The sequence below is a fragment of the Atta cephalotes genome (assembly GCF_000143395.1).
Source record: "Atta cephalotes unplaced genomic scaffold scaffold00021, whole genome shotgun sequence".
NCBI classification, from domain to species: domain Eukaryota; kingdom Metazoa; phylum Arthropoda; class Insecta; order Hymenoptera; family Formicidae; genus Atta; species Atta cephalotes.
Window position 1 is genome coordinate 4,747,107 of NW_012130085.1, and position 13,895 is coordinate 4,761,001.

At 32.4% G+C, this 13,895-nt stretch overlaps 1 protein-coding gene across 1 annotated transcript in view; it reads left to right on the forward strand.

Annotated features, from left to right (window-relative positions):
- The window catches only part of LOC105619424 (116 kDa U5 small nuclear ribonucleoprotein component), a 5,539-nt gene extending 1,097 nt beyond the window's left edge, over nucleotides 1-4,442 (forward strand). The window contains exons 2-7 of the mRNA XM_012200945.1: nucleotides 202-473; nucleotides 546-1,237; nucleotides 1,408-1,637; nucleotides 1,883-2,601; nucleotides 2,734-3,014; nucleotides 3,876-4,442. Of these exons, the coding sequence (XP_012056335.1) occupies nucleotides 202-473; nucleotides 546-1,237; nucleotides 1,408-1,637; nucleotides 1,883-2,601; nucleotides 2,734-3,014; nucleotides 3,876-4,381 (2,700 nt within the window). The 3' untranslated portion in view covers nucleotides 4,382-4,442. The remainder of the gene's footprint in view (nucleotides 1-201; nucleotides 474-545; nucleotides 1,238-1,407; nucleotides 1,638-1,882; nucleotides 2,602-2,733; nucleotides 3,015-3,875) is intronic.
- Nucleotides 4,443-13,895: the final 9,453 nt, after the last annotated feature.

A 13,895-nucleotide genomic window follows, 5' to 3' on the forward strand; every position in this document is an offset into this window, starting at 1 on the left:
ATTATATATATATATATATATATATATATATATATATATATAAAATTACTATTGTAATTATATTTTATAGCTCCAATTAAGATACATATATTTCTATTGTTTTATTGTATTTTCTAGGATACTTGTGTATGTGTGTGTATTAGATTTTTATTTATATAAATAATTTCAAGCATTAGATATATATTTTATAAATATTTTTAGGTAGAAACGCTTGTACAAGAGGAAGATGCCCAACCATTAGATAAACCACTAATAGCACCTACTAGAAAAGCAAAGTTTCAAATAAAACAACAACAACTGCCTGAAACTACATATAGTATTGAATTTTTAGCAGATATGATGGATGCACCACATCTTATTAGAAATGTAGTTTTGCTGGGACATCTGCATCATGGCAAAACTACTTTGGTCGATTGTTTGGTACAACAAACGCATCCTTATTTACACAGTATAACCGATGAGAAACCACTGAGGTATTATTATAAAAATTTATTTGTTAAACTAGTTATTTAAAAAAATTAATTTTTGTTTATTGTGCTATTTAGATATACGGATACATTATTTACCGAGCAACAAAGAGGTGTCTCCACAAAAGCTACTCCTGTCACTCTTTTGCTACAAGATGTTAAATCTAAATCATATCTTTTAAACATATTTGATACATCCGGCCATGTGAATTTTTCTGACGAAGCAACAGCTGCAATCAGACTGTCCGATGGTGCGATATTAATTGTTGACGCAGCAGAAGGAGTGATGTTGAACACTGAACGCCTACTGAAGCATGCAATTCAAGAAAAGCTTGCTTTGACAGTTTGTATAAACAAGATAGATCGTTTGGTGTTGGAATTAAAACTACCACCTTTGGATGCTTACTACAAACTGCGGCATATTATTGAAGAGATCAACGGATTAATAGCACTATACTCTTCGGATACTGAGAATTCTGGCTTTGTGTCACCTGCTATAGGAAATGTTTGTTTTGCTAGTTCTGAATATAATGTATGCTTTACTTTGAAATCGTTTGCCGCACTCTATGCTAGGAACTATCCTGGACTCAATGCCAACGAATTTGCCAAACGGCTCTGGGGTGATATTTATTTTAATCCTAAGACACGGAAGTTTACCAAGAAACCACCTCATAATACTGCACAGCGAAGTTTTATTGAGTTTATTCTAGAACCTCTGTATAAGATATTCGCGCAAGTCGTCGGTGATGTAGACACAACATTACCTGATGGTAAATTTCTCTTTTTTTATTTTTCATAATCCTTATAGTGATTTGAAGAATTATTTTATATATATATATATATATATACACGCACACGCACGTACACACGCGCGCGCGCGCACACACACACACACACACACACACACACACACACACACACACATTTATTTCATGTGTAGTTCTGGACGAACTCGGTATACGATTAACATCCGAGGAAATGAAGATGAATATACGACCATTACTGAGACTTGTCTGTACACGATTCTTAGGCGATATGTGCGGATTAGTGGACATGTGTGTCACTCATGTACCTAGCCCGCAAGCACATGCACCCACTAAAGTACAGCATGTCTATACTGGTCCGATAGATTCGCCTCTTGCGCAGGATATGATTAATTGTGATCCTGATGTTAGTATTTTAATTTCAATATTATTTAATTAATATAATTATATCAATAACATCAATAATGAGAATGTTTTATTAATGAGAAACGAAAAATTTTAACTTTATATTTCATTAGTTAGCTTTATGATAAATTGGAGAAACTAATTTCAAAAAAAATCCCATATTAAGAAATTCATTTAATATTACAAACTTCACTTATTTTAATATAATATGTTATAGATATATTTTATAAGAATTTTTTTTTGTAGGGGAGATTGATGATCCATAGTACAAAAATGTATCCAACTGAAGATTGCACCTTATTTGTAGTTCTTGGTAGAATAATGTCTGGTACATTGGAAGCAGGACAACGTGTTCGCGTATTAGGTGAAGCATATTCACGCACAGATGAAGAAGATTCGCGTGTTCTGACAGTAGGTAGATTGTGGATTAGTGAGGCGCGTTACTCAATTGAGTTAAGTCGCGTGCCTGCGGGTAATTGGGTTCTTATAGAGGGTATTGATCGGCCGATCGTAAAAACTAGCACAATCACGGATCTCAACAATTCTGAAGAGTTGCACATCTTTCGGCCGCTCAAGTTCAACACGCAAAGCGTTATCAAAATTGCCGTCGAACCAGTGAATCCATCCGAGTTACCAAAGATGTTGGATGGTTTGCGAAAAGTAAATAAGAGTTATCCACTGCTGGGCACGCGAGTGGAGGAAAGTGGCGAGCATGTTGTGCTAGGAACTGGCGAACTTTATCTCGACTGTGCAATGCATGATCTACGTCGTATGTATTCTGAGATCGATATAAAGGTGGCCGATCCGGTAGTTGCTTTTGCAGAAACCGTTGTAGAAACCAGTTCCCTCAAATGCTTTGCCGAAACACCAAATAAACGAAATAAATTGACGATGATAGCGGAACCGCTTGAAAGAGGGCTTGCTGAAGACATAGAAGCCGAACACGTTCGTATTACATGGAACAAGTAAGTAATCACATAAGAAATCGATATGAATATATTTAACATTATTATACTATATATTGTGTCTGTGTGAAAATTAATAAAAAAACTGAGAAAATATTTATTATTATTAACATTATTTTTTTTTTTTTTCAGAAAGAGATTAGGCGAATTTTTCCAAACGAAATACGATTGGGATTTATTAGCAGCGCGAAGTATATGGGCATTTGGTCCTGATTCTACAGGACCTAACATTTTGGTGGACGACACATTGCCTTCTGAAGTAGATAAAACATTATTGAACAGCGCCCGCGATGCGATCATCCAAGGCTTTCAATGGGGAACTCGTGAAGGTCCGTTATGTGAAGAACCTATCCGGAATGTGAAATTCAAAATTCTTGATGCAGTCATTGCGCAAGAGCCATTGCATAGAGGAGGTAATTAGCATATAATATACACAGCATTAGCATATAATATATACATAACATATAATATACAATATTAATTTATAAATCAATATACAATATAAAAGATATATCGAGAAAATAAAATAAATCGAAAAAATTTATATAATATTCATAAATGTTTTACTTAAAAAAACAAATAAAGAAGCAATTATATAAAAAGGATATGCAATTCTTGTTTAAAAACATTAAATTTTGAAAAATATAAAATAGGATAAAGTATACAGTAAATATATGGTACATATATTTACTAAATCAACACTTAAATTTAGAAAAGATAAACCATCAAATAATGAGTTCCTGTCATATGGAATTTCATTAAATTTATCTTCTCATTTTCTGAATTTTTTTTTCTTTATTTTGATGGTTGTACTAATGGTCAATCATTGTCATTTTTCTATTTAATAACTGTAAAATTTGTGGTTAATAATTATCATTTTTGAATACAAGTTTCTACTGTTAAAAAATGAAAAACATGGTCTTATTCAAAATTTTTGTATTTAAAATATTCTTTAAACCTTACTTAACGTTCGCTTTGCATCAAATTCAAATTTCAAATAATTTTAATAGTGATTATATTAACTTTTAGCACTTAAGTGATCAATCACTGTATACTTTATCCTATTTTATAAAATTCATAAGAAAGAATTCTTAAAAAAAAATAGTTTATATTTACGATCTTAAATTTAATTTTTCAGAAAATACTTGAAGTATTTACGTATAATTACAAATATATATTTTAAAAATGTTAATCATGCTAGAAACTAAATTGAAAGCTTTATAAAGGAAAACTGCAATTTCTATAATTTGCACATATTAATTTTATGCTTTCAGGTGGTCAAATCATTCCTACTGCTCGACGTGTCGCATATTCAGCTTTTCTCATGGCGACTCCACGATTGATGGAACCATATCTGTTTGTTGAGGTACAAGCACCCGCGGATTGCGTGTCCGCTGTTTATACTGTTCTGGCGAAACGGCGAGGTCACGTAACACAAGATGCCCCAGTTCCAGGCAGTCCTTTGTATATAATCAAAGCCTTCATACCAGCGATCGACAGTTTTGGCTTCGAAACGGATTTACGAACGCATACTCAGGGCCAAGCGTTTTGCCAATCTGTTTTTCATCATTGGCAGATTGTACCTGGAGATCCTCTGGATAAGAGCATTAACATGAGACCGTTAGAACCACAACCAGCCACTCATTTGGCCAGAGAATTCATGCTGAAAACGCGAAGACGCAAGGGACTATCCGAGGATGTATCCATCAACAAGTTCTTCGATGATCCTATGTTGCTCGAGTTAGCCCGGCAGGATGTGTTGCTAAATTATCCCCTCTAATTTACTAAATATATATACTATGTATATCAAAATGACTTCAAGTATAAGTACATTATCATACATTAAAGTTTCTTTCTTCTTCTTAAAGGAAGATATGTATGTCTCGCATGATTTTGAATATTAATTCTATATTTTCTTCTACATCAAACCCTCATATCCCTTTAATGAAACAAAAAATAATTATTGATATAATTTAATTCATTATTATTTTATAATTTGTTTGCTCGTTGTCAAAATTTAAAAAATAAAGTTGTTAAAGTAAAAAGGCTGTAAAAGGCTGTAAAAAAAAGAATTAGAAAATTTATCATCTATATTCAAAGAATAAAGGTTTAGGAACTTTTAGAGGTTAACATTCAATTCTCATCTTGTAAATACATGTAATTTTGTAGACAAAACATTATTCTATTGGGAGTACAAATAAGTTTCCGCCGCAAAAGACGGCGCCACTAATAAACTAAGTTAAAATTATTTGATGTAAAACGACATCGTAAGATTGGACATCCGGCAACACCATAACCTTGAAATATTAGCGATTTTGTATCAGCATCATATATTTTTTTTTGTACGAAAACGTCGAGTTTTGAGCCGAATAAGCGTCATTTGCGGGAACTTTTAATTTACTTCTTTAATTTGAAGAAATCTGCAGCTGAGGCTCATAGATTGCTTGTAGATTGCTTGTAGGCTCATAGATTGCTTGCATATGGTGATGCTGCCTTAAGTGAGAGAAGTTGTCGTGAGTGGTTTTAAAAGTTTAAGAACGATGAATTTGACGTCGAAGACAAAGAACGTAGCGGAAGGCCGAAAGTGTATGAAGACGCGGAATTGGAAACATTATTGGATGAAGATTCGTGCCAAACGCAAAAAGAACTTGCACTTACATTAGGACTCAACAATTTCATATCGTTTGAAATCATTGGGAATGATTCAAAAGCAAGGGAATTGAGTTCCATATGAACTGAAGCCGAGAAACGATGAACGCCAATTTTTTCACATGTGAAATGCTGCTTGCCAGGCATAAACGAAAGGGTTTTTTGCATCGTATAGTCACTGATAATGAAAAATGGATCCACTATGGTAACCCAAAGAAGGGGCCATGCTTCAACATCGACAGCCGAATATTCATGGAAAAAAATTCATGTTGTGTATTTGGTGGGATCAGCTTAGTGTCGTGTATTATGAGTTGCTCAAACCGAACGAGACCATTACTGGGGCTCTCTACCGAACACAATTAATGAGATTGAGCAGAGCACTCAAGGAAAAACGCGCCCACTACTACTCCAGACATGACAAAATTATTCTCCTGATAATGCTCGACCACATGTTGCGGCGCCGGTCAAAACTTACTTAGAAACACTCAACCACTCATGTTCTATTCCACTCGCCGTATTCTCCAGATTGCTCCTTCCGACTATCACTGTTTCAATCGATGACGCATGATCTGTCTGAAGCAACACTTCACATGAAGATATCAAAAATTGTATCGGTGATTGGATAGCCTCAAAAGATGAAGCGTTCTTCCGAGGCGATATCCATATGGTAAGTAAATCCACGATATCCCAGAAAGATGGGAAAAAGTAGTGGCTAACGATGGCCATTACTTTGAATAAAACATTATGTACCGTTCTTTCACAATAAATGCTTAATTTTTGATTAAAAACGGCGGAAACTTATTTGTACTCCCAATACTATATGTTTAATATTGATAATGACCCCCGATCGAAATCATTTTAATGTAATCTATTTGCATCAGTACGTAGTTATCCACTAAAAGATTGCAACACTTTTTTTTTAATGGGTTTCAGAATGCCTTCTGCTCATCGAACGATTGGTTCTTATTTATGGATCTGTAGGTAAAAATCAATGAGTATGCTGCATTCCAAAAACCATAGAAAAAAATCTGTTGCAATCTTTTAGTCAGCGAGTGTATATTAAATTTATTATTTTGATTCGTAGCCCTTAACATACTTTTATTTAATTTCATTACTTGAGTCATATCATATTATTATAATATCGAATCTTAAATTCCATGCTTTCCAATATATAGATACACAGAAATACTACTAATCTCAAATCGAGAGGGACTCAACGTTCTTGAGAACGTTTGCAAATCAGAGACATCCTATTTCATCTCGAAAATCGTTTGGCAACTCGTATCTTTTTACTACATGTCATCTCATCTGCGTTCGATATTAACATTTCTGGAGCCAATCGAGCTGTTCGATCTATTCCGAATTTAACCGAGCTCGCAAAATTAATGCAGGTTTTCGCGCCTAAATTAAATTCATTCACATAATTTGTATATTTATGATAATGTATCCAACTGATTCGTTAACACATATACTCTCATCTCTTTTAATACTTCTATTTTACAAATAGTGTATTTGAACTGTTATAATGTCTAGCTTGAATCTACAAACTCACATTCTATCGAATAGAAATTGACGGAGTACATTATACAATATTTAACGAGGAAAGTAAGTTTTTAATTTTTTTCCTCTTTATAAATTTGAGCTTACGTATTTGAAAACAAAGAATTTGTTAGTTAATTTTTAGATCAAAACTTATGTGGTATATATGTATAGGGTGAAATAAAATTTACATTGCTGAATTTAAACGCATCTCTCGAAGATACTGGAAGATACCTACATAGCGACGGACGCGAGAAAGTTGCGCGTCGCATCATCGCATTGCTTGCGCACGCGGCGGGCGGAGCTACAGCTGATTGCAGCTGCGCGTTATTAAATAGGCGGGCTCGATGGTCGGAGTTAGGCGCCATTTTAACATTCTTGTTCATTCCCATCTATCCGCCCATAGGCCAGACTGGTACCCGCCCGACCGACGCGTGCGTCCGCGCGCGCGCGCGCAAAGCTGCCCGGTCGTCGCAGCCGATCGTGCAATCTTCGGCCACGATGCTATCGCAAACGATCGATCACCCCGAGTACTCTGACGTCCCCTTTCATCCCCCCTTCTCCTTCCTACGCTCCATCCTTCACCTACACCCAACAACCGCGCGATCCGACGCACCCTTCACTATTTCTACGCGATTCAGCTTCTATAATGCGGATTAACTTCTTGTGATAGGGATATGGCCAAGTAGTATATTTATTTTTTGATGGATTTTTGATTATTTGATATAATGCTTTTTAACGTTTTTTTATTTGATATAATAATCAAGAACGGAGACTTGATTTTTTTTCTGAATGTGGAGTATCCAAGGGGGAGGGAGATAATTTCAAAATAATATAAATATTTTATCTCTTTTGTTGTATTATATATGTGCGAAATATACATATTTCTACATATACATATACACCCTAGTCATAAATACTGTTATTTGTTAAATCATTAAACATTTTTATTTGTCAAATTAACATATTTTTTAAATACGTATTTTGGGTGTGGAATTCAACATCCTGGATGTAGAAAACTTCATACTGTAGAAAGATCCTAAAAGTAGAGATCGGCCAATGTCAACTTGATTCGTGATTGACACTGTCATGTTGTTGTGAAACAGATGTGAGAATGAGAAAAGCGAATATGAGAGTATTCATAGTTAAACTTTGTACTTAAGGCTTCTTTAAATTTATCTTTAGATGTTCAGTAGCCAATGAAATAATTCGTAGAGTATCTAAAGATAAATTTAAAGAAGCCGTAAATATAATAATTTGATTGAAATACGAATATAAGCGACACCACACTGAGAGAAATGATTTTGTTATAAGAACAAATCAAGGGAAAGCAAATGTGATATTTGTTAAAAAAAAACGATCGATTTGTTACGATTGCAAATTAATTCGTCTGTAACAAATAATCAATAGCTAGCAAATAAGAGGCTTATATATATATATATATAAAAGTCACAGACGGTTACAAGGCTTCAAATCGTAAGAAATTGACCAATTCTAGTCAAGTATTCTCCCTATATTAGACTTTGCTTGGTTTCCTACGATTTAAGACTCCACGATCATTTACGAATTCTATGTAAACGAGCCTAAAGTTTATCCAAAAGATAGATTAAATTCTATATAATTTGTTTTTGTTACTAATAATATTGGTTGATATAGCAGATTAGTAGCAATCACAACAACAAAATTTCTTGTCACATATTTACCGATCACCGGTTAAAGGTACTGGTGACTTGTTAAATTAACAAAATCCTTTCTCTCAGTGCTTGTTATAAAAATTCTCATTGAAATTGGCTCGTTGATATACGCGCATTTCCAAGATCACGAGATTTCCAGTTTCACAATATCATGCCAGACTTTGGCCGATCTTTAGCTCCGTATATCCTCCATAAGGAAGTCTTCGTTTATAATAGTAATAATATAAAGAGGAAAAGAGGAAAAAGAGACATATGCGCGAATAGTTCGAAAATATGCTATGTCCTTCCAAACAGCACAAACTATTAAAAGATAACAAAAAGAAATCTTTTTTAAGTTGTCTTTTCGAAAAGATGCTTAAAAGATGACGAAAAACATCGTTTTTAGATTATCTTTTCAGCAAGATGAAAAGATGTATGTATAAGACATCTTTTATAGTTTTGTCGAAAAGATAACTTAAAAAAGATATCTTTTCGTCATTTTTCTATATGTCATTTTTGCAAAGCAAAAACTCAACTAAAAGATATCTTTTCGTATTGCCGAAAAGACAACATGAAAAAGATATCTTTCCATTATTTTGATACTTTTTATTATTTACTCGCTAGTACGCGGAATCGCCACCAGACGGACGTGATGGAGTTCAGTTTCTCGTATTTGAAAATTATAAGATAGAACAAAAAGATGCAGTATTATGAGAAATTTTACTCATTTAATGAACACTTCTTCTCTCATCATCTTCTATTGAACATTAATAAAATACTTTTTGAAATCAAAATCTCCAAAAGGAGGGACTATATATAAATGAAGATGCGGTTCTTGCACATACGACATAGCAAACATTGCAGGACCCAGAAATGAGATATATATTGTCAGTCATGTAATTTTTTCATTTCATTTTATGTAAACATTAATTTAGGAATTTGATGTTATTAAACATTATATGTGCCAAAATATAAAAACTAAAAGAAGTCTTGAAAAGAACTAAAAGATATCTAAAGAAATCATCTTTTAGTTATCATATGGATAAGATGATTAGCAGTGCTACATCTGTTATCTTTTAATCATCTTTTTTCGCCAACTATATGCTTTCACTAAAAGATATCTTTATAACAATTTAGTCATCTTTTAGTTATCTTTTAGATGACTTTGTGCTCTCTGGGTTTTCTGCGAATTCTTTGTATTTTATTAATTTCTTTCTTTATAACACACTTTTTTTTTATACCTATAAAAACTGTACTTGTATGTATAACGTAATGTAAAGTAGATAAAGTCCATGACACACACAAAAACGTAAAGTAAGTAAAAGACGTAAATAGTAAGGAAATTGTAATGCGTTCACAATGGCAGTAGCAGTAATGGATGAAACCATTAATGCGTCGTTTACAATATACGGAGTAAGAAACAAAAGTAAGAAAAATCGTCAATTTCCAACTTCTACCTTCTGATTTATGACTAATGGCTTATTGTAGAATGGCTATAATAGCGAATGCAATGTTATGCGTACGTACAGATCTACAATGACAGTAGTGAATAAGGCTGTATAAGAGTTCAGAAATTGACTAATCACGGTTGTATGTGAGAAGAATAATTGATTGTGATTGGTCAATTTCCAGGGATCTAACTTTTGATTTATAATTAATAGCTTATTATAGAATGCGTGTTATAGGGGGCGTTATTTCGTTATTTGTTACTCGTAACCATTATTGAAAAATATTAAGTAACTTTAGCATCCATTATCAAATTTGAAAAATAACGTTATCCGACTTAAATATTTATTTAAGGTTATTTTTAAATTTTAAATTTTATAAGTAAATAAAAGGTAAATGATAATGTTTAAAATCTTACTATTTATTTTTTTTGCAGTAGAAGCGCTGTTGGCTCTGCACTGTTACAGTATAATCACAGTATAATCATATCCAGTAGCGAACACTGAAGTCGACATCTTTGATGTAAGTTTTTAGGTCATATGATTCCGCCATGTTGTGAAGTGCACAGTAGGTTTGTTCGCGTCGCATGTTTCAATGTGCTTTTGCTATAGCTTCTACTTATTTCAATGAGCGCGTTAGTGAGTAAATTATTATGGTAGGAGCACTTTAGAACATGTTAGAGCAAACATGCGATGCGAACAAACCTAATAAAATTATGATAGGACAGGCTCTTAAATTTAAATTTCTATTAAACTTCTAATACGTCCGCCATATTTCTAAGTATAAACTGATACATGCGCTCAAAATTGCAGATCACAAAAAAGTACTCTACTATACTTAACTTAATTATAGGTATAATTATACCAATATAACCTCAATATAATCATAGCCAGCGACAGTGAACTTTTTTGTGATCTGCAATTTTTAGTGTGCATGTGTCGGTTTGTAGATTAGGAATATGACGTATTAGGAGCTTAACAGAAATTTATAATAAATTTAAGAACCTGTCCTATCATAGTTCTACTGTGTACACTTCACAACTTGGCGATGAATCATGTGACTTAAGAACACTTCAAAAGTTCTAATGTTCAGTGTTGATGTTCGCTATTGGGTATGATGATACTGTGTCGCTACATTAAGTCAATTTTTCAAGCCTTTTGATTGACTATAGCTCTAAGATCTTCTCTGTTTTGCAGCCAATTCACACGCTTGAAAAATTCGTCGTACGACAAAAAACGACCGCATGTAGCCATAAAAAATATGGTTGTTTCAAAATATAATCATAAAATTATAGTCATTTGAACCATTTTTATAGTAATTTCAATTATTTTATGGTTATATAATAACTATAATTATAGTCATTTTAGGTTGCCAACTATATACATTTGTTGCTAGAACTATATATATATAGTTGTTACTATTAGGTACTATTATTATAGCAATAATAATTGTAATTATAGTAATATAGTATGTAATTGTAGTTATAGATACCAAACATTTTTCTCTCAGTATAGGATATAAGGTATTATAAAAAAAATAATCATTTATATAACCGATTGTTTAAATAACCGGGTATTTTGAAGTAAATAGTAACTATTATAACCGTTAATGAAAAATACTAACTCATCCCTTCGCTTCTGATCTTACGATCTCTATTGTAGTTGGCTAATTCATTCACTTACTACGTCTTATTGCTTTTTTGTATGTGCCATGTGGGCTTTAAGCTTATACAGAATATTACGATAAAGATGCTATTTTATGATGCAGTCTACTTAATACTATAAAACGTCAAAATATTCTTTTTTTTTATTGATCATATTTAGTAAAAGGCTTTCTTGTAATTGGTTAATTAAATGCCTCAAAGCATTTATAGCTCCAAGAAGACCGTATTCACAAAATATCTACATAAATAATATAATGTATACATATAAATTATACATATAAAATTACATCCGTATATATATTTTTATACATATCATAAATAAATAAGCTATTTTCATCTAACTTATAATTACTCTTATTTTTTCTTACTATCAACGTTATTGCAAGAAAAAAATGAGTTTTTAAAATACCCACTGACAAATATATGTCATGTTAATACGATAAAATATATATTGTTGCAGATATATGTATACATATACATATACATATTGAGTGCCAATTTTAAACTCGAATAATAATCGGCCATGGGCATCCATGGCCTACATTTGCGGTCGAGTTTCTGCTAATTATCGTACGTTGCTAATGTACGTTATTACACATGTAATTGATCGTTTTACATTGCGCTCCTTATTGTCGCATTAATTTTTCTTCAGACGTTTTAATAATGCGTTTGACATTTTAATAACTATATCATATTAAACCCTTGATATGGAATAATTATTATTCCATTTTAGTTTTAATTAATACATTTTAATTAATTTTAATTAATAACATATTAATAATGTAAAATTAACATTGAATATTTCTTAGACATACTGTGCAATGTGTTATTTATCGATGCAAAATTAATGAAATTTATTAGCAGTATTGATCACGTAAGTCTGGATCTATAATAGGTTTTTAAGTCTTAAGCCATAAGAAATGGACGAATCATAGTCAATTATTTTCCTCGCATTCAAGTATAATTGATCAATTTCTTATGACTTAAGACTTTATAAAATAGCTATTATAGATCCAGACTTAAGGCCGTAAAACATTAACATTCGTTTTCATTATAGTTTTTTCGGAATATGTAATCAATTTATAAAATTTTTAAGAACTTGTTCAAAGTGATTCTTAGTTTCTGCTGTCGCCTATCCCTTATTTTAAGTCAGGCACAAATATTCTAATATTCCGTAAGACATATTATGGGCTTTTGATAATAAATCGTTACCTAAGCTTTAACAATAAATCTTAAGCCGTAAGAAATTGACCGATGACAATCATGGTTAAATGTGAGAAAAATAATCAACTATGATTTGTCAATTTTTTACAGTTTAAGGGGATCCTAAACCAATAGGAATTATCGACAATTGCAGATTGCCAATTTTTCCGAATAGCTTTATAGATCACCAAATCCTTTTACGCAATAAAAGTACGCATAAAAAATATTGGTCACACTAAATTTGACGAGGAAATCGTGGAAAAAAAATTAAAAGTTCATTTTATTTCAGCTCTCATAGCTGTTATCTCAGGTTATAATTCCTTTAGTGCAGAAATTCTGTAGATCATACTAAGTAATATCTTCCCCGGAAGCGTATGCATAAACAATCCTAAGTTTGTGATCAAAGATCTAACAAAAAAGATTTTCCAAAATTAAAGTCGTATTTTTTGTCTAACCATTACTTTTTTCCTTTTTCACAGATTCGAAAATCCTCTTTCACGATTAAAGTATACGATAAAAAATTTTTCTTCAGATTTCAATTTCGAAATTTTTCGTCGTTCTCTTTGTCGGAATAAATTTCACTTCATAGACGCGTATTAATGTGTATACTTTAATCGTGGAAAAAGATTTTCGAATCTGTAAAAGAGGAAAAAAGTAATTGTTAAACAAAAATTATGATTAGTCGATAATAGAAACGACTTTAGGATCCCCTTAAGACTTGAACTTAGGTAATGGCTTATTGTGGAAAGCATTAAACAGTGTAAATACTTTGCAAGGCATTTTTCACATAGACTATTTGTATATGCGTGTTGATTTTATTTTATGTGTATGCATTTATTATAAATAAATATATATAAATAAATATTGCCCAACCAGACGATTAATTCTCCAAGTTATTTCCTCTTATATATGACGGAATGCATCGTAACTCAAAGAGTCAAAGAGATCTTTTCTTAAGATGGATGGCTCGATCAAAGTGGTGATCGCGAAGCCACGGAAAACATAACGCGCTGTCTGTGCGTAGAACAGGAACATATAGACACAGAACAGCAACCTCCATCTGCGGGGGATAAACGAAGAGAGAGAGAGAGAGAGAGAGAGAGAGAGAGAGAGGAGGAGAG